Source organism: Rana temporaria, chromosome 5 (assembly GCF_905171775.1).
Source record: "Rana temporaria chromosome 5, aRanTem1.1, whole genome shotgun sequence".
NCBI classification, from domain to species: Eukaryota; Metazoa; Chordata; class Amphibia; order Anura; family Ranidae; genus Rana; species Rana temporaria.
This window is the reverse complement of record NC_053493.1, coordinates 327,322,193-327,344,401: the sequence shown is the minus strand read 5'-3', so window position 1 is coordinate 327,344,401 and position 22,209 is coordinate 327,322,193. Positions and strand designations below refer to the sequence as shown.

The window sequence follows — 22,209 nt, the reverse complement described above, 5'->3', positions numbered from 1 at the left end:
ACATAGCATGACCGTTTACATAAAAGAGCTGAGCAGCTGTGAAGGGGAAAAAAAAAAAATCAGGCAAAGCGAGATGGTAAACAGGCCAACGAAGAAGAGTGTGCCAAAGTGCTGAAGATTAAAGAGAGCCCAAAACAGGAACAGGCAAATGCATTAAAACAGGGAGCACCCAAATTATTAGAAAAATAATAAAGAGTGAACTGTGGTCTCCTCTCACCACTCCAAAGTCATGCTTGTAGGCAATTGGCTGCCGTCTAAATTGGCCCCAGTATGTGTATGAATGTGCATTAGGGACCTTAGATTGTAAGCTCCTTCAATGTAAAGCGCTGCGTAAATGGATGGCACTATAGAAGTACCTGTAATAAATAAAATAAAAACCAGAAAGAGACTGAGAACACCTGAAAAAGGAGAAGCAGAAGCACCAACAGCAAAACAACAAAGACCCCTTTCACACAGACAGCGTATTGCAGGCTCTATAGCGTTAAATAGCGGCTGCAAGCCACCCTTAAAAAGCTGCTCACATTTCACTGTGAAAGCCCGAGGGCTTTCACACTGGAGCGTTGCGCTAGCAGGACGGTAAAAAAAAGTCCTGCTATCCGCATCTTTGGATCGGTGAAGGAGTGGTGTGTATACCGCTCCTCCACCACCGCTGCTGCCCATTGAAAGCAATGGGACAGCGTGGCTATACCGCCTGCAATGCGCTGCTTCAGCAGCACATTGCGGGCGGTTTTAACCCTTTCGCAGCCGCTAGCTGGGGTTAAATGTGCCCCGCTAGTGGCCGAAATGCGCCGCAAATCCGCCCATATCTGCGACAGTAAAAATAGCGGCGTTTTACCGCTGACACTATGGGGTCAAAAGGGATGATTCACATTATCTACATGGTAAAATCTAAGAAGTGTTGACCTGGCCAGCAATGCCTTGAGCTTTTAAAGTGCAGAGCACTTTTTTATTTTACTTTATTGAAAGGTCATTTAATTCTAAACATCACAACTGAGCTGTGATGCAAAGAAACACAAACAGAAACAGAGCTGGGACGCATTGAAATACAGGTAAAAAAATTAAGCTGCAGTTAGGCTGCGGAATAGAAAAAAAAATAAAAAAAATCTGACCATACACTTAGATTTCTTTTGTTCGGCCTGCAGGCTGAAGGAAAGAGGTCCAACAGATTCCTCCATCCACATTAACCAGCACACATGGACAATCTTACCTGTTGGCTATTGTATTCGGAACAGCTGCCTTCAACAGCTGCCAGAACACCCAAGTGCGAAACGCGTCAGCTGCAGTTATCCCTTATTTTGCTGCGATTTGTAGTGTTTACAATTATTACTAATAATGGCAACCATAAAGGTTTTTTTCTGGAGTGCGGCTGTCCAAATACTTTTCTTATTTTTTATTTAGCACCCAAACAGTGCCTGCATATTATTGGATGCAGGAGCTGTTTGGCCACCTAATTCCATTCCAGTGGTGCCGACAGGGGCACCCACAGCTCAAATTTGAATTGGCTGAATGGCTTTCTTAATGGAAAACTCCAGGAAGAATTATTTTTACAATCTGCAACGGTGCTTCTTTACCTTGTCAGCATGTGCTAATTTTCACCTAAAATTCCTTCCGTCGGTGAGAAAGCCACACTTGTATTTTGAATATAACGGTTCGCTCCTCTGCATATCTGTTTTGTAAGACTGGTGGCCGCTGTGCCATCCAAAGCAGCAGCCACCAGTCTTGTAACTTCACCACAGTAGTTTTGTTTCAGCTAGTAGTGATCTAGTTAGATCATTGCTCGCTGCAGTCAGTGGGACAAGGAGGCTCAGACTCATGGTCTGAACCTCCTACTAGAACCAAGTCATTTGACTGACATGAGCCAGTCAATTGTAGATAGAGCCCTTCGCTCCACCCACACACCCTCCCCTTCCTTGCATCATGGGAAATGTAGTGCCGTTTATCTTCAGGGATTTGACTTCAGCAAAAGAGAAACTTCCTGAGAGAGGGGATAACGTGAGCAGGACAGAAGAGCTAAAAGTCATTATATATTACAGTTTTTTAATCAAGCCTGGGGAGAAGGATCTGAAAATGTAAAGTTGTAAGAATCCTGGACTTTAACTATGGACAACCCATGAAGACGACCAAGGCGAAAAAGCAAATAGGCGAGTCAACTCTCCTGCACATGTGAAAAACAAAAAAAAACACAGTCTAAAACCTCATGTACACTGTTGCTGGTAGACGGACATTTAGGAGCAGTTGGGTGTTTTTTCAGCTGCCCTTGAACTCTCCTCTGTGTTATCTTATCAGTACATGTACACAGGGTGACTTATAATACTTTTTAGGGCTCTTTCACACAGAGCGGATCCATATTGATCCGCTCCGTTAGCCCGTTTGGCTCAGCGGGGATTCCTCCGTAAATCCCCACTGAGCTGTCGGCGGACAGGGCGGTCCCCGCACACAGTGCAGAGACCGCTCTGTCTCTCCTTAGGTCTCCCCTATGGGGAATCGGATGAATACAGACCGTGTGTCCATATTCATCCGATCCGTTACGCAGGACGGAAGAAAAATAGGGGTTTCTTCCGTCCGCAAAAGCGGATCTTTGCGGACGCGGATGGTTGCGGACGTTAGCGGATGCATCATCCGCTAACGTCTGCAATCCCATAGGGATACATTACAAGTCCGTAATCGGACTTGTAATAAACGGACCGTTTGTCCGTAGGTGTGAAAGGGCCCTTAAGCAGTGGAGTTTTGAAGCATTTTTTGGAAAGCCACAAAAAATAAATGTGTTCAGGATGGATGGTCAGAGGCATTTGAAAAGTTTTACTTTTACCGACTGTGGGCGTGGACATTGCTTTCCCCTAGCTCTAGTCGGCTCTTCATTGGATGATTAATAGCAGTGCAGCCATTGGCTCCCGCTGCCATCAATCAAATCAATGACTCAAATTAACGACGCAGCGTGCCGGGGCCCGAGTGATATGCTCGGCAGCTATGGCCGCCGACTGCATCAAACGGGAGCGTGTCCACAAGGTAACCCCCTCGGAAGAGAGCTTCCCAGAGGGGGTTAGCGCTTGTGGGGAGGAGCCGCGAGAACCACCGTGGGACCCCAGAAGAGGAAATTCGGGGCCACTTTGTGCAAAACGAGCTGCACAGTGGAGGTAAGTATGTTTGCAATTTTTTTTAAACACAACGCTTTAGTGTCCCTTTAAATCGTTCAGGAGAGGTTATAAAATGTCTCGTGTACATTAAGCCTAAATGTTTTAGAGAAAATAACACTCTAGTGGTTGACATGATAATCAAGACAACATTACATTGAGTATAAATCAAACACAATGCAGATCTTTTTTTACACACTGGTGTATGCTACACACCATAATATGCCACAAAAACTGTCGGATATCAAAAGGATATATTTATGAAGCAGCAAATGTGACTTATCACATTTTTATGGTGGCGAATCAATCTCACTTAAATACACACGCACCTGGAAGATTGACCTGCAATGAATGTCAGATTTACTGCTTTGTAAATATACCCCCGCGTGTTTAACAGCTTTTTTCAGGACAAATTGAAATCCAGTTTATAAAACTATTTTCTTGATGGCATTGTAGGTTGAGTGGTTTCTGATAACTGAAAACTATTGTACTGAAATTAAAGATGATCAGTTGCCCAGAGCAACCAAATAAAACATGATTGGTTGCTTTTGGCAAATAGAAAGCTACTAAGAAAGGACAAAGGCAGTAGAGGGAGAAGTGTCCTTATAAACCATAATATATTAGCATAGCAGCTGAAAACCAGAAAGACAATACATGGCAAGAAAATAGGTATGAACTTATAAAGAAACTTCAAAGATCCAAGGTCTAACTAGGAACAGTGAACTCTAGGGAGAAATGTAGTTGACAGACTGCAAACTGTTAATGATCCAAAAGCAGCAGTCAACCTTGTTTCAAATAACAGAAAACAAAAGAGAACAAGTCCTGTGGCAGTGAGAGCTGAGCCAGGTGGCGACCCCTGCAGTATCCATGCTTTATGAACAGCTAGTGCTTGAAAATGTAGTCCTCCATTTACACACAGGCCACATGTAGTGTAAGCAGCTGCAGGGCTGCTGGAACTTTCCCACAATGCTCTGCCAAAGTCTGCAACCCCTGACCCACACAAACATCACAAACATAGAAACACAGCGCCTCCACTGCACCCCCTTGTGGTCCTTCTAGAAACAGCTAGCAGTGTTGGCTGACAAACAATACACCAAATTACAACTAAGGGCATATCCATATAGCAAGCAAATGAAAAGCCAAATGATCATTCACTGGGTTTTGGTTGCAGCTCACTTTTTTTTTAAAAACATTTGTAATTCCCATTTCTCAAACGGATGTGTGGCCAATGGAAAAAAAGTTTCAAAATTTTGCACCATTTAAAAATAAATGCAACACTAAGGGGGACGCTTAGATATGTGCAATTGTCAAATCAAAAAGAGCCCCAAAAGAAATGAACAACTGTTAGTTGCACTTTATTCCAGTCATCAAGAAGCAGGACATGTTGCCAGCTGCCCCGTTACACAGACCAGGACCTCTGCTGTCAAACTAAAAGTGGGTCCGAGTGGCTACACCCACCAAAGCATGTCCAGTAATGACAGAACCGTAGGGTGCAAGAGCCATCCTCTTAGTTCTAGGATTATGTTGGAAGAGAAAGAAAGAAAGAAAGAAAGAAAGAAAGAAAGAAAGAAAGAAAGAAAGAAAGAAAGAAAGAAAGAAAGAAAGAAAGAAAGAAAGAAAGAAAGAAAGAAAGAAAGAAAGAAAGAAAGAAAGAAAGAAAGAAAGAAAGAAGAATCCTCAAATCTCGTTTGGCCATACTTCTCGTGGGTCGCAGAAGTGCACTTACTTTTAACGTCTGCTGTCGGCTGAAGTCACAGACCCACCATACGGACAATAATGATGGGATCCACCAAGATTCCTGACCAACAGCAGGCTCAGCCCTCTCAGCTCACCACTGGGAGCCTAAATCCCCTGTTCCCGCCCCCTCCGCAGTGAGAGCTGCAGGAGCAGAGCAAAGAGCAGCGATCTACAGTCACTGCTCTCTGATCAGAGCAGACCCAGGATCTGAGTGATATGCAGTCACTGGATTGATCAGTTATTGGGCTTAGAGGCCACGGGAGACAGCTACAGCATCAAGCTGATGCTACAGTAGTTAGACAAGTATGTATGCTTTTTCTTTTACAATCCCGCACTTCTTTACAGAAGCCTTGTCACACCATTACTGAGCCATTTTCAATTGTGTTATGTCCTGGGATTATCATCCTTATCCCACCTTCCCTACTTGATCAGTCACTGACTGGGAGCAAGCATGCAAGGACACTTAATATGCAAAAGCTTGCTCTGGGTCAGCAATTCCTAAAGTAGTGAAGCACAAGGAATACAGTCTCAGAACCCGCACCTACAAAATAAGTGAGCAATATTTAATTTTTTATATATAATTTAGTCCCAATAGGTTCCTTTTACTTTGTAGATGCGAATTGTACAGTCTTTCTAAAGCTGTTCATGGATGATTCTTTGGGGGGGAAAAAAAAAAAAAAAAAAAAAAAAAACTTTCAGCCAGAAGAAAAGAAGGAAAAATAAAATAAAAAGATGTCTCCATTCACACACATGAGGAAGATGGAGGAAAAAAAGGTCTCTAGCATGTTGATGTCTCTTAAAACAAAACAATCACATTATGTCAAACAGGGATGGCCATCAAATGATTAAAATTTGTCTGGTCCCTGCTGAACTGGACAATTTTTAATCTATGGCCACTAGCGTTGCACCAATACTGAAACTAGTAAGGGTGCCGATAAAGAGCACGAGTACTTGTACTCATGCAAATGCTCCGATGCCTAGGCAGTCAGGAGGCGATTCGTGTGGCGGTTGGGGCTGCACCAAGCAACGATCTCCCTGCATAGATTTCAATGAAGCAGCTGACAGCCGCTTCTCCTCTCCCTCCCCCGCGGCTTTCAGTTGCTTTATTGAAATCCATACAGGGAGAGTGGTGCTTTTAACTGCCCCACCGTTCAACCCCGACTGTCCCCAGTGTCCTTCTCCATGCTTTCAAGGTCCCCCACCATGTCCTACTTCAGTCTCCCTCCGCTCCCCCTCCATGTCCCCCCTGTTCCAAATCTGTCAGGATGGAGAGCGGAGAAAGCAGCTGTTAAATATGTCATTTACCAGCTTCTTTTTCCAAATGCAGAGTCAGTGATCACTGAGCATCGCAAACTGTGTTTACGATACTTCAGTTTATGAATGAACAGGCGTCGCAGTCTCCTGTCCACTCATCTTCAGTGATGCCGAGGCTGCAGAGAAAAGGACTGGGGAACCCGTGTCCTCAGCCCCTTTCCATGTCTCAAAGGGGAGATGTTAGGGGTCTTTTCAGACCCCTAATATCTCACCAAGCCTAACAAGTCTTCCATTATGTTGAGTCTTCTAGAAGGAGGCTGCCATCTTTTTATCATTTGTGTAATAATGAACAATTTCTATGTACACAGCATGCTCATAGTAACAATGTAAAAGGCCAGTAATTTCCTAGCACACACTAGAATTATCCTGCCTAAACCTGTGACTATATAGTGTTATTGAAGAGCCCAACAAATGAAGGAAACTGCATTCATAAAATGCAAAAAAAAGGTGGGCACAATTTTATACCCAACTCAGGCTGTAATGGCATATTCAAAATGTTGTACAACAGGTTAGATCCAATCATGCAGTAGGACTTTAACAGGTCACTATCTCTGAAAGGACAAAAGGCACTACCCGATTCTCAGGACATTTCACTGACAGTATGTGATAACCTTCCTAGAAATAGTTGTAATCCAAATTTCAAAGAAAAGGTTTTAAACATCCAACATACATTGCTCATCCTTTACATGTGGGGTAAAGGTCATCTTCTCAAAGACTCAGATCAATCTCATGTGTAGCAACAGGTCCAATACAGTTGAACTTGAAGAGATAACCTTTTAACTCATAATATACACTTTCTAAAACCATAATTGTAAAGCAGTGTCCAACATCGGGCTTCAGTTAAAAATGAAATAAATTACCTCATTGTTTATGTCGAATACTCCTTCCTGGATTTTTTCATAAATTTCTTTTGCTGTATTAATAAATGCCTAAAACAGAAGAACAATTCAAAATTAAAAATGCAAGAAATTGATGCTGTGCGACACAAATATCATCTTAGTTCACAAATAATCATATGGAGTAAAAATGTAAAAAACAATAATTTAGAGGTTGTACTGACTTGATGTCGATATAAAGAGTAGGTGTTGCCCAGTAACAAGTTGGGGGTAACAGGTACCTGGTTTTGACAGGTACCTGCTCCCACTTCCGGTCAGATCATTGTGGTAATCCAAGCGGAAGTTCAGCCCCTGCAGCCTTCTGGGGCACGTCACAGGTCCCTGAAAGCTATGGGACCATTTACAAAGTGCGCATGCACTGGGAAACATGCTGACGATTGGGGACGAGGAGCCGGCTCAGGTGAGGTGTGTCCCGTTATTAAAAGAAAGCAGCTACAGTATGTCGCTTCTAAATTGAAGAACCTCTTTAAATCTACTCCCTCCCCATTCTAAGTCTATTTCATCTACCCTGTAAAAGGAAAGTTGCCTGTTGCTACCCATTTAGAGGTCACACTGGTCCAGCCACATGCTCTCTCTACAGTGTAAAAGAGCAGCGACAATGGCTGCAGAGCCTGGTTGCTGACATCACCCATAGGCTTGCTAAGGGGCAGCTGTTGTCGGTTGAAAAACCTTCTGTGCTGCAAAATGCCCCCTACCCCCATAATTCCTTATCTGAGCCCGATCCGATACAGCGATCTGCTCATCCCTGGGCGTATTGATAGTAGCGGTTGATCAAATGCAGTGATGAATCAGCGGGGGGCAGGGCTGAGGTGTGTACTCTGCATATAAATAGATGGACAGGGCAGCTCAGGCACGAGCAGACCAAGGTGCCCCCACGGAAAGCGGCTTTCCATGGAAGCACTTGCTGAAGAGAAGACTGGAGCGTCGATGAGGGTCCTAAGAAAAAGAGGAGCAGGGCTGCTCTGTGCAAAACCATTTCACAGAACAGGTAAGCATGTTATTTTAATAATAATAAAGCTTTTTTTTTTTTTTTTTTTTTAAATATTCCTTAGCAATATGGCTGTGTCATCTTCCTGCCCCCAACTTAAGACTTAATAATGAAGGAGCAACAGACTGATTCGGTCAGGTCTTCTCTCTTCACCTGTCAGCAGGTTCCTTGCCAGCATACTGTATGTGCACTGTAGCACACCTAGTTGGCGTCTACTGCTGCCCTCCCACAGCCTGTGTGCTTTCTAAGCCTTACCTCTGGTAATTACACAAGTTGCATTCAAAAAACATTTTTTTAATGAATAACTGCCTTAAAATTTAGTTTTATATCTGCCTAAAGTCCAACAGCTAAAATATGATGGGCACAATTTCAATTATAGTTTATTATACAGTAGTTTATTAGTTTATTTAGGATAAATCTGAAACATTGGGATAATCCCTGAAAGCAAATGCTAGCAAAATAAGCAATAGCAGATCACAGTGAAAAAAAAAAAAGATTTCCTACAAATGTGCATTTGTAAAGGTTATAATTGCAGCGCATACAGCAAACCTATATACAGAACTTAATTTTTTTTTTCCATAACAGCCAAGTTATAAACTAAAAGAGCAGTCACACGCTAAAAGAGCAGCATATCCTCTCTGAAGACTAGAGGCAGCGTACGCATGCAGCAATCTAATTGTTCTATAACATGTGGTGCTATCCAGCCAGTGTGTTTTTTCAGTATAGGTTCTAACAAGGAACGCATTAAACTGGGTTTGGAAGCATTGATTACACAGTCCGGAAATCATTTCTGAATTGTCGGGGCAGGTGGCTATATTAACCAATGGTGAAATTACAGAGCAGATATGAAGTCACTGCAGTAACAGATAGCAGGCAGACATTTACGAGCTGCCTGCTGCCGAACTAGAGCCATTAAATATTAATGGTGACCTTACTAACATTGGGCAGCAGACACTAGAGATGTTACGCTTCAACAGAGTGCACTAGGGGAAGATGACACTTTCAATGGTTTATGTTCTAGAGTGAGCAGCACCACTTAGTGGCAATATGAGCAAAGGAATAGATGTATGTAGCTGAGCATCGTCCTCCATCTCAGAATTGTAATAACACACCAAGGAAACTATATATTAAATTTTTCAAACTAGCCAAATACAGAAGTCGGATTTCATATTATTTTTTCTTTACCCTTTATAGTACCATTAAGCTTCTACTGGTGGTGAGCATGTGTCACAGCAGGTCGGAACATCTTCGCTCACATGACACAATATGGGCTTGCCTTATTCTGTTACAAAATAGGCTGTGCTGTTACTGGGATGAAGTGCAGTCATGTCCATATTCCTTCAAATCTGAAACACTACGATTAGCTTTGCTACAGCTCCAGGAATGGAAAGCCAACCCTATCCCATACCACCTTTCTTAGTTATACTTTCTCTTATGAGCCCCATTCCCACCCTCAGTAGTATTGTACTCCACTCCATTCTCTCCCTCGTCATCTGCACACCTGTCTCCTCTCCTGTCCATGGCCTGCTGCTCTATTCTATTTTTGCTGTGATCTGCTGGAGCTCCTCTCACCTTTCAGTCTACCATCCAACATCACACTTTCATGCTGGCCCTCTTTCGCCGACTCTTTAAGCGCATAGGTCAGCCATCATCTACAGTGCATCCAGAAAGTATTTACAGCACTTCACTTTTTCCACATTGTTATGTTACAGCCTTATTCCAAAATGGATTTAATAATTTTCCTCAAAATTCTACAAACAATACCCCATAATGACAACATGAAAGAAGAAGTTTGTTTGAAATCTTTGCCAATTATGTTGAAGCACCAATTACAGCCTCGAGTCTTTTGGAGTATGAGGCTACAATCATGGCACACCTATTTTTGGGCAGTTTCCCCCAAGCTCCATCAGGTTAGATGGGGAGTATCGATGCACAGCCATTTTAAAAAGGGATTGTAAAGGTTTGTTAAAAAAAAAAAAAAAAACACGCACCCATCCAAAAACACACACCATCCAAAAACACACCCCATCCAAAAACACACTTAACACTTGCCGCCTCTGTTTTCTAAGGGGTCCCTCAGCGGCCCTCCTGGCTCCTCCTCCGCATTGAGTGGCCACACGGAGAGCTGCATTCCATGAAGGCACTCGTGCGGGCACACTGCCAAGTCATGCCGCTGCGTCCATTGACACAGACAACAGGACTCACCCCCACCCCCGTGTCACTGAATTTGATCGACAGCAGTGGGAGCCAATGGCTCCTGCTGCCATCAATCTATCCAGTTAGGACCCCAGACAGCGGCTGCCGGGCTATCGCTGGAAAGATCGGTTTTAGCCAAGTAAAAAGGGGGGCTCTGGGGGCAACTGCACCACAAAAGTTTTTTTACCTTAATGCATTAAGGTGAAAAACCTTGAGACTTTACAACTCCTTTCAGATCTCTCCAGAGATGATCAAATTTGGTTCAAGTCTGGGCCACTCAAGGACATCGAGTTGTCCCATAGCCACTCCTTTGTTATCTTGGCAGTGTGCTTAGGGTCCATGTCTAATTGGAAGATGAACCATCGACCCAGTCCGATGTCCAGAGCAGGTTTTCATCAAGGATGTCTGTACATTGCTGCATTCATCTTTCCCTCGACCCCGACTAGTCTCCCGATTCCTGCTTCTGAAAAATATCCCCGAAGCATGATGCTGCCACCACCATGCTTCACTGTAGGGATGGTATAGGCCAGGTGATCAGCAGTGCATGGTTTTCTCCATGTCATGATGCTTGCCATTCAGGCCAAAAAGTTCAACCTTTGTTTCATCAGACTAGAGAATTTTGTTTCTCATGGTCAGAGTCCTTCAGGTGTCTTTTTGCGAACTCCGGGCAGGCTGTCATGTGCCTTTTACCGAGGAGTGGCCTCTCTACCATACAGGCCTGATTGGTAGAGTGCTGCAGAGATGGTTGTTCTTCTGGAAGGTTCTCCTCTCTCCACAGAGAAATTCTGAAACTCTGTCAAAGTGACAATCGGGTTCTTGGTCACCTCCCCGACTAAGGCCCTTCTCCCCGATCGTTCAGCTAGGCTAGGTGACCAGCTCTAGGAAGAATCCTGGTGATTCCAAACTTCTTCCATTTAAGGATGCTAGAGGCCACTGTGCTCATTGGGACCTTCAATGCTGCAGAAATATTTCTGTACCATTCAATATTTCTGTGCCTCGATACAATCCTGTCTGAGGTCTACAGACAATTCCTTGGACTTAATGGCTTGGTTTGTGTTCTGACATGCACGGAAACAGTGAGATATTATATAGGAGTATGCCTTTCGAAATCCTGTCCAATCAACTGAATTTACCACAGGTGGACTCCAATCAAGTTGTAGAAACATCTCATAGATCAGGGATATGTAATTAGCGGACCTCCAGCTGTTGCAAAACTACAAGTCCCATCATGCCTCTGGGTGTCATGCTTGTGGCTGTCAGGGCCTTGGTATGCCTCATGGGACTTGTAGTTCTGCAACAGCTGGAGGTCCGCTAATTGCATATCCCTGTCATAGATGATCAATGGAAACAGGATGCACCTGGGCTCAATTTTGAGTGTCATGGCTGTTGTGGAAATTCTCTGGAACAACGCAGAATAAGGATTCCTATCAGCGGTAATACAGGAGTCTTTAGGTTATTATGGTCAGAGACGGAGTCCATGTTTGTAAGCCATGCGGCTTCTTTTGTTTAGCTTCCAGGTACAGGGGACAGGAAAAACCTGATTGCACCCTTTCTCCACCCATATGATTTCTTTAGCCATTATTCATTGGTTGTTTGTATTAACTCATCCTGTTGGAAGAATTTCCTGCGTGGAGGTCATATCCTGTGATGTCACTTCCCATGGAGAAGGCGATTGGCTGCTGGAGCCATTACTTTCTGCTTGTCAAATGCTTTTGTGATTTTTACGAATAAAAAGCCAAGCACACTGGCAGCTTGGGCAGTCATGCTAATGGAGCCGAGAACGTAAGCTATGGTGATGTCCTTTTACTTGGGGATATACAGGAAATAGAGCTATAGGTATGATGCATTATATCATTAGACGAAATGTGTGCTTATTAGCACAGGAGATGGTGTACGCTCAGCACACAGCCTTATCTCCATGACATTGCAAAGGCTGTGAATACTTATGTACATTTTTATAATTTTTTTTATAAATTTGCAAAGATTTCAAACAAACTATGGGGGTATTGCTTGTAGAATTTTAAGGAAAATAATAAAATGTAATCCATTTTGGAATAAGGCTGTAAATTAAAATGTGAAAAAAGTGAAACGCTGTGAATACAATCCGGATGCACTGTACCTAATTTTTCTACTTATTTTTTGACCTTTGTCCTGCACACTTCCTCTCCTCCAAACTCCAATTAAAATAAACATTTGTTTTCCATGATATTCTTAAAGCGGTGGTTCCCCCTTAAAAAACAACTTTTTTTTATTCCACTGCCCCCCCACATTACAATCGAATTAAGGCTCTTATTTTTTTTTTGCTGCTGTACATACCTTGATACAGCATCTTCACCCGTGCATCCGGGTTGCGAGTCCCGCGGGAGTGGGCGTTCCTCACATGCTGTTGATTGACGTTTTGCCCAAAAACGAGCTCTCCCCCCGTCGCGTAAGCCGCGTCACGATTGGCGAAAGGAGCCGAACGGCGACGCGCATGCGCAGTATAGCGCCGACTCGCCGTTCGGCTCCTTTCGCCAACCGTGACGCGGCTTACACGACAGGGGAGAGCTCGTTTTTGGGCAAAACGTCAATCAACAGCATGTGAGGAACGCCCACTCCCGCGGGACTCGCAACCCGGATGCACGGGTGAAGATGCTGTATCAAGGTATGTACAGCAGCAAAAAAATAATAAGAGCCTTAATTCAATTGTAATGTGGGGGGGCAGTGGAATAAAAAAAAGTTGTTTTTAAGGGGGAACCACCGCTTTAACGACATGGGTGGAGGGGTGGGAACAATAAAATGGTGGAATGGAAAGGTTTTGTAACTAGAATGATTTTAGGGAAAAATCTAAGTAATGCATGTATAGCAAGCCTAAATGAGAAGAAGTATGGCCATACCTCAGGGTCACAAGAGTACATGTTTGTTCTCCTGTGACCCAGAGTCAGCTGACAGGGCAGGGCTAAGCCAGGTTCTGGAAGGATCCCAACAAAAATGTTGGGATCCAGTTGGCTGCCTACTGATAGCTGGCTTAGTTTCTTGGCCCACGGCAGAGAGCCAAAGCCAGCTGCACCCACCCCCTCCCCAGTCTGGTACTCTAGTGAGCGTAGGACAATCAAAGGACAGCCGTGACTGACATATCCGAGCAGACAGAGCCGAGTGATGTGATCACTTAATTCTTGGTCTTCGGGCCAATGTTAGACAGGCTGCAGAATTAAGCCCCAGTTCACACTGCCACGATTCTGAATCCGACATGCTGGCACGACTTTATCGTGGCTTGCATACGACTTCTTTAACAGACGTCGTATTGAAGTTAGACCAAAAGTAGCACAGGAACCTTTTTCTAAGTCGGAGCGACTCAAGTCACTCCTATTAGAACTGTTACACTGCCGCTAATGGGGCGCGACTTGTCATGCGACTTAACTCAAGTCGCGGTAGTATGAACCAGGGATTAGGCATGTATGTAGTTTTTTTCCCATAAGCCCATACTTCTCCATTAAAGTTTGTCTAAAGCCATAACTTTTTTTCATGTTGTACAGAGTATGTGAGGGCTAAAACCAATCTTTTTTTCATTTTTTTTATTTCAACTCTGTTCATTGCGGACATGACACATACAAAATAATTAGAAAATGACCAACAGACCTCAAAAACGTGACAGCATGTGCCTTGCGACAACAAAAAAAATGGAACGCAGAAAAATGGTACAAATGGTAAAAACAAGCCTCCATTTTTGGTAATCTTTATCTCATTAGGAAAATTTCCCTTCCCTTTGTCCTGTAGAATTAACAGAAAGTGAGAGGATATTTTGCCAATGAGGGAAATAATCTTCGTTGTCACAGGAATCAACATCAACAATGAAAATGTATGATTCATCCTAATCCCTTTGGGAATATTAAAGTATTCTGAAACCTTTACTACCAAAGACATAGGTGAACAGGATGATTACAGAAGGTGGATCTCCGTAATGAGGATGCCAATAGCAATAAAAACCTGACTGTGGTTCTATCCCCTCACCACACCATTTGAATCTGAAAAGAAAAGCTGTGCCTTTAGTTATAAGGGGATTAAACCTGCACCCACTCTCACAATTATTCATTCATTAAAGGGCACGTTTGTTGGCCTAAAAACAAATGTTAGATAGGGATTACAAATAGTAAAAGATAAGTTATAACTAACAGCAATTCAGTGTGCTCCAGACATGGAGGAAGCCTCACCACAGTTACTGACATATTCCATATCAGTAATCCTGTAAATTGCAATCACTTAAAGTCTCAGCAATCACAGGGTTAATGCACACGCTCAGAAGGGCGAGCGAATCAAAAGGAGGAGTAAATACGCTTCCCCTCTCTTCCCATTTCTAACTCTGGTCAGATAAGCGAGATGTAAATGATCTCTGACTGATAATACACAAATGCTGACAGACAATACGCAGCCAGGCCAATCAATCAATCTATACACCAAGACAGATGCTTTTCAGATTCTTCAGAGGATTAGATGTCTTGCGGTTTGGTCTCATCTCTGAAGTTTGAGTTGCCTCTTCAGCATAATCCTCTGTGAGGAGTCTGTAGTGTGTTATAGATAATTTTTGCTGTCTTATTCCCAGCATTTCCAAACATACCTGACTGATCCAAACATTGTATGTTTTACTACATGTTGTTTACCCTTAGATTGCCTTTCTAACCATCTGGCAGGATACCGAGAGCCTATTAAAAATTTACAGCATACAGTGCTGTATATGTGAATGTCACTCAAAATGCAGCACTCAACTTCTACAATAATTTTATATCAAGTAAATGATTTCATCTACATTTTCTATTTAGGGTGCCAATACTATGGGTTGAAAAATCCCTAACTAGCCTCCTGCACAAACTGACAAACATCAGTGCTTTTATGTGGATCTATACTGATCTTCTATATTATGTGCAGAGGCTGGTTTGCCAATATATGGTGCCAATTTAACATGCAGTTTACCCTGCAGGAACCTCTGTTCATCACAGAATAATGAAGACCTGCAGAAATGGACGCCAAAGAGTGGACAGGAAAAAGCTATAAAATTCTCTGATCTTTCCGTTTGTGGGACTTTTCCTGCCCTATTAGGCCCCTTTCACACGATCGGCCCACTCAGATCCACCGGTCTGTTTTTCAGGCGGAACCGAGCGGGCCACCCATTGACTACCAAAGGCAGGCGGATGTCAGCGGAGATGACACCCACCTGCCACCCGATAAGATCTGCTCAAAACAGACGAATGGCGATATGTTTGCCAGGCCGTCGATTTTCATCCGATCTCCCCATAGAGAACAAAGGAGTCACGGTCACACAAATGTCGGAAATTCCGAACGTCAAGAACGCGGTGACGTACAAAAAAAAGACAAGTCGAGAAAAATGAAGTTCAACGATTCAGAGTATGCATAGAATTTGTGTGTGACACACACAGAAATGTTACACATGCTGACCAGGCCTTTTCTGGAACTTTTATAAAAAAAAGTTTAAATCTGTATTGGCACTGCGCTGACAAGCCATTCACCTCTGCAGCTAGGGGTTTGGATCCCGGTCTCGGTTACATGTGAATTGAGTTTGGTGGTCTCAGCCCGGCTCCCGGTGGGTGTGCTATGCGAGGTAAGCCTGCGCTTAGTACGCCCACCCCCCTCCCACAAAAACCACCACACCTACACACGCACTCGAAATTGGGTTAACATGCACGCACTTTGAACACGCGGTCTCTAAAAAGAGAGGCGAAGGACTAACGGGGCTGGTTGAGCGGACTAATCCTCTCACTCCCTTATAGGGAGTCCCTCTGCCCCGTTGGGCTTTAAAGCGGAGCAGGTAGGGCGGGCTGTGTGGGAGGACCCCCTCACACATCCGCCATTGCCACCCGGGGCATGGAGAAAAGTGGCAGATTGCCTCTGGGGGAGGCCTGCCTACTCCCAACTCCTGCAGTGCGGCTCCTCTCTCGAGTACACGCACAAAATACACTTTAAAAATAAAAAATAAAAATCTGTATTTAAAAATAAACTTAGAACCCCAAAACATTTTTTTTAAGCAGAGACTTGTCTAGAGAATAAAAAAATGGCAGTTGCTGCAATACTTTGTCGCACAATAGTCTTTCAAACACAATTTTTAGGAAAAAAATACACTAATGAATTTTAATGCAACAAAACACCATAGACAACCCAATTTTTATGTTACACCGAGTAGATACCCCACGTTATGCTTTAAAATTGCACACGTTCGTGGAATCGCGACAAACTACAATACTTAAAAATCTCTATAGATACAATTTAAAAATGTTACAGGTTACCTGTTTAGTTAGAGGTGGTCTTGCCCTAGAATTATTATGGTTTCCCGAACATTCGTGGCAATGCCTCAACATGTGTGGTTTGAACAGGGTTTACATATACTTGCGCGCCTTGCGTATGCGTTCATGTGTGAGCACAAAAGGGATGGAACGCTTTTGCGGTCACCCCTCCCACCACTTCTAAAAAGTGATCCCACTGCAAATCCACCCGTGGGACCATTTATCTAAAAAAGAATCGCCTATCGTTAAAAAAAAAAAAAATATATACCAAGGTTAAAAGCAGCTAGCCATAACTTAAAAAAAAAAAAAAAAAAAAAATAGTCCAGTCAGCGAGTGGTTAATTCTCCAACAAAATCTCCACCCAGCTAGCTACTTACTGAAAGAAACGTTTCAATACATTTTAGGACTGGGAGTTTTGATATGAATTTCAGGTTTCTGTATTAAAAAGTAGCTCCATTTTGTTAGAAAAAAAAAAAACGATTTTTAGAGTATATTACCAAAAATATAATTTATTTTGCAGGGGATGCCTAAAATCGGACTTGAATCTTAGTGTAGACTTCTGAGAAAATCAGTGAGCCACTACAGAATGCTTCCGGGTTGCCATGTTACACTCATTTTTTTTTTTACCTTAATGCATTCCCTGCATTTACGTAATAAAGTGTTTGGGTAACAGTATCAGCCACCTTATACTTACTTGAGTCCTCACTCGATCCAGTGCTGTACCCGTCGGTAGAAGCTCTCACAGCTTCCATAGGCTTTGCTGAAGGGGCGGGTTGGCTATGGTCAGTCAAATCTTAAGACGAGGGAGCATGGCCGAGCCAAACTGCCTGGGTCTATAGACGCAGGCAGTGCAGATTGTGACCGAGTCTGCAGGTGTGCCCCGATAGGAAGCGGTTTCCTACGGTGGTGCACCAAAAAAAAAGAGGAGGAGCAGTGGCAGGGGACCAGGGAAGAAGAGGATTGGGCTTCTCTGTGCAAATTCTGCATATTAGTTATTTACATTTATTAAGAAGATAAAAACTCTAAATTAAAATTTGCTATCATTTTTGTCCCCCCCCCCCCCCACAAAAGTAGAGCTACCCTACAACCTCTTCCTTAATTTTACAGCATCCGCAATTCAAATGTTGGCCGTGTAACTAGAGTTTTGCTTTAATGTGCAAGTAATCAGCTCAAATGAGTGATGCCCTAGTTCATTAGCACAATGTAGGGTTTGGAGCATAATTTCCTTTTTACCAAGCGGTAGCAATCTTTTCCTTGCAGAGGCAACACTACACACATCAGAATAAAAAGCCCCGATGATGGGCATATTTACGGTCACTAGTGATGAAAAATGGGTCTTTAGATGTACAGTAGTTGTGCCTACAGCCAGCAAAAAAACAAAAACAAAAAAATACTTAAAGCTGCAATTCTACTTTCAGCTTCTCTACTGTCAAGCTTTTTCTTTTTTACTACCTGATCTAATTTCCAGTTCAGAAATTGCTGTGAATGACCGTTATGGCTTTAATCTGCGATGCACTGGAAATGAAAATGTATGTGTACAGAGGAATCTTAATCACATCTGAAAAAGTAAACATGGTCCATGGAGGAAAAACTCATCATGGTCCTCCTCATTTTAACTGTGGGAGCATTTGACTGTTGAACTTGCCACCAGAGCTTTGTTTCCTAATTAACAGGACTGATATGTTTTCACCTTTAAAGGCCTTACAGCTCCCCAGAGCAATCAATCTACTGCAGCTCAATTACTGCACTGAGCTCCGGCCGCAGCTAAATAAGGGAGAGCGAGGTGGGTGCAGCAATGGCAGGGCCAATATGAATATGCATGGGCTCTAAGTGGGTGATCGAATCATCATAGTGGGGTCAGGAGAATTTGCAGCAAAATAATGAGAAGAATTAATCATCACACATTCGTCAAGCACTTAGGGAAGCAAGTGCGTTCTTCCAGACGTGACGTTCGGTTGAAGAAAATCTGGCTCAGAGCCAGCTTGCGAATTGATTCACAACCCTCAGAAATGGAAGTTTTTAATTTTCAAATAAGGGGGGGAAAAAAATAAATAAAATTCATGCGCTTGTGATTAACATACCAATTATCGGTAAGGCCTAACAAACCATGCTAATTGAAAACGGCGGTCAAAAGCTGCGCAAATCCAACCAGCTGGGATTCCTTATGGGGTGTTCAGTTGTTCACATTAAGTAAAACATTAAACAGAGCCATGAAATCCTGAAATGTGTTATGATAACTTCATGTAAACAAGCACTTAACAACTGGCACATGGAGGGAAGCATTAGAGCTCTCTTGACGTCCTCCCTCCCTTGTTTCATTACGGGGGAAAATCAGTTAAATTTAGTCTAAGGGCTTAGTTTATTTTAGGTCAAGAGAAATTATATGCTGATTTATGGGTCTATGGCTCTTGCACTGTAAGTGTGACTGTGCCAAGAAAGGATTACTGTAACTTTAGAGCAATATAGCGATAGGCCACAATTACCCGCAAATAAACATCAGACAGTTCTAATTTTCAATGATGGACATCAAAAATGACAAGATGACTCTTTTTAGACCGCATTATGTTGTCGCTGGCTTAAACAAACCAGCTTTGTTAGAAGAACAAGTAACAGATGATTCCCAATGCTGCAGTAAGTCCAGAGCTCCAGATGTTTAAAATCATATGCACCAGTTACTCCAACATACCTTGGTGTTTTTCCCTACTGTTCAGGGCTATATATTCAATTTTTCAACACGCATCAAGTTAAATTACAAAAATATACTTTTCCATGTGTGCGCTGTGTCTGGTTTTGTGCTCCTGCCTACTTTTCCTCTTGGCTAGTAAATTTCCAATTTGTTATGTGCTGCCTGGGCTGTACGTTTTGGCTCGAGCAAAAAGAACACCAAGCTGGCACACTAGCGAGGCCTGGAGACCAGAGCTGCCAGGACACAGACAATTGTAAAGCACAATCAAATGGGAACATTCTGGGAAAAACAGATATCTTTTTCTCCCTCATACACCCTTATGTATATATGACAGCTCAATGTTATCTAGTGCTATGCCTCACTCCCAGGCTGGCTGGGATGCATTGATAAAAATGCTGGTCATGCCTACCACTGGCCAGCAAGCAAAAGCGCCACCCGTTTTGTAAGCCACATAAATGTACTTGTTTATATTGCGATCTCATCTGCAAACAATATTTAAGTCTAGGTTAATCTGGTATACGATATATAATCATACATAATTACTGGTGCCATCCTATGGCCCATCTATTACTTGCATATTCTGTGTAGAGTTGTTTTCTGCAGCTGCCAAAACTGAGCCAGTTTCAATACAAGGACAAACAAATTGGCACAGACAAAGCAGGTGAGGAAGGCAATTTACCTTTTTCGCACCAGCGGTAGCATATAGGTGGCCTCTCGGTGAGTGGGTCTTAATGCAGAGAGGCCACACATGTGTACCAGAATGTAAACACAGCTGTGAGAGAGTGCGCGCCCTGCATGGCACCTGATAGTTGCCAGCGTCTAACGGAAAGCTCCCGATTTCTACTTGTGATCGGGGAGCTTTTTGATCTGACCGCTAATCGCGGTCGGTCACATAATCAGAAACCCCTCAGGATCATGAACCTCTTAAAGGGCCAGGTGGTGTTAAAATCGTATGGCACGATCCAACTGCCCTGGGGCTTCTGTGCTGACCAGAGCTTTCCTAAAAGAAAAAGGATACAGCAACCTAATGTTTATGGACATAAAGCTGAAATCTGCAGTATGTAGCAGGCAGAGTCACTTCAAATATGGCACAATTATAGAAAGAAGCATTGTCAATTATTTTATTAACATTTTTAATACAAACTGGTCTTGGGGATTGTAAAACACACACACACACACACACACACACACACACACACACACAAATGTATATTATAAATGTTATATGGGTACAGTGTCGCACGACGCAAAAAATGGCCTGGTCATTAAGGGGTAAAACAAAGCGGTTAAGCAATTTCACAGTGCAGGAAGTAGTTTTAAATGCACATAAAATGATTTCAAGGGCATTACCGAAAAATTAAAACTAATTGTGGCTAACTAGTATTAAAGTGGAGTTCAGCCCAAAAATGGAACTTCCGCTTTTAGTGATGGTGACCCCCTGACATGCCACATTTGGCATGTCTTTTTTTTGATGGGGGGGGGGGAGCATATACACAGTTTTTGAAAGTTAGTAGCCACACTTTTTGTAGGTGCTGACTTTTAAATGGGTGGAACTCCGCTTTAATGAATACCCACATAGAATTATAGGATTTTTTATACTTGCTTAGCTTTACAGTGGCTTGAAAAGGTAACATTTTGTCATGTTACCAAAAACATAAAATGGTATTATTGGAATTTTATATTATAGACCAATACAATGTGGCACATAATTGTGAAGTGGAAGAAAAATTATAAATGGTTTTCAATTTTACAAATAAATATGTGAAAAAGTATTTGTATTCAGCCTCCTTTACTCTGATACCCCCAACTAAAATCTAGTGGAACCAAATTGCCTTCAGAAGTCACATAATTGTGTGTAATTTAATCTCAGTAAACATTCGGCTGTTCTGTGAAGCCCTCAGAAAGGCTTGTGAGAACCTTAGACCCCTTTCACACTGAGGCGGCGGGTCCGTTAGAGCTAAAGCGGCACTAGTTTTAGCGGCGTTTTTCACCCCCTACTGGCCCAAGGGGTTAAAAGCGCCTGTGTTGCGGCACCTCCGAAGCGATGCCCGTTCATTCCAATGGGCCTATATGGAAGAGTGGCAAGAGGCATAACGTTGAGAGAAAGCCACAAGAAGTCCTGTTTGCAGTTTGTGAGAAACCATGTGCGGGGGACACAGTAAACATGTGGAAGGTGGCTCTCTGGGGTCAGGTGAGAGCCAAAGCCAAACACAATGTGGTAGAAAACTAACACTGCACATCACCCATAACACACCATCCCCACCGTGAAACATGGTGGTGGCAGCATCATGTTGTGGGGATGCTTTCCTTCAGCAGGAACAGAGAAGCTGGTCAAAGTTGATGGGAAGATGAATGGAGTCAAATACAGGGCAATCTTAGAAGGAAACCTGTTCGAGTCTGCAAAAGACTTGAGACTGGGGTGGAGATTCACCTTCCAGCAGGACAACGACCATAAATATACAGCCAGAGCTACAATGGAATGGTTTAGATCAAAGCATATTCACATGTTAGAATGGCCCAGTCAAAGCCCAGACCAAAATCCAAATGAGAATCTGTGGCAAGTCTTGGAAATTTCTGTTTACAGACACTCTATCCAATCTGACAGAGCTTGAACTATGTTGCAAAGAATAATGGGCAAAAATGAACTCTAGATGTGCAAAGCTGGTAGAGACATCCCCAAAAAGACTTGCAGTTGTAATTGCAGCAAAAGGTGGTTCTACAAAGTATTGACTCAAGGGGGCTGAATACAAATACATGCCACATGCAAGCCAGCCGCTCCCCGTCCCTCCACAGCTCAGCGCCCCAACGAGCATGGAGAAGAGCATGAGAGATGCTGACGGTCAGCAGCTCTCTGCTCGGGGAGGCGAGAACCGGGCCATCGGCGATGTTCGATGGCTCGGTTCTCAGTGAAGAGGCAGCAGGGACAGATGCAGTATCGGTCTGATGCTGCATCCACCTAGGCAAGAATGAATAGCCCAAAAACAAAAAC

At 43.1% G+C, this 22,209-nt stretch overlaps 1 protein-coding gene across 1 annotated transcript in view; it reads right to left on the bottom strand.

Moving 5' to 3' along the window:
* Window positions 1-22,209, bottom strand: part of RAB2A (RAB2A, member RAS oncogene family) — a 124,996-nt gene that overhangs the window by 6,317 nt on the left and 96,470 nt on the right. Inside the window, exon 7 of the mRNA XM_040354255.1 lies at window positions 7,043-7,111. Coding sequence (XP_040210189.1) covers window positions 7,043-7,111 — 69 coding nt within the window. The remainder of the gene's footprint in view (window positions 1-7,042; window positions 7,112-22,209) is intronic.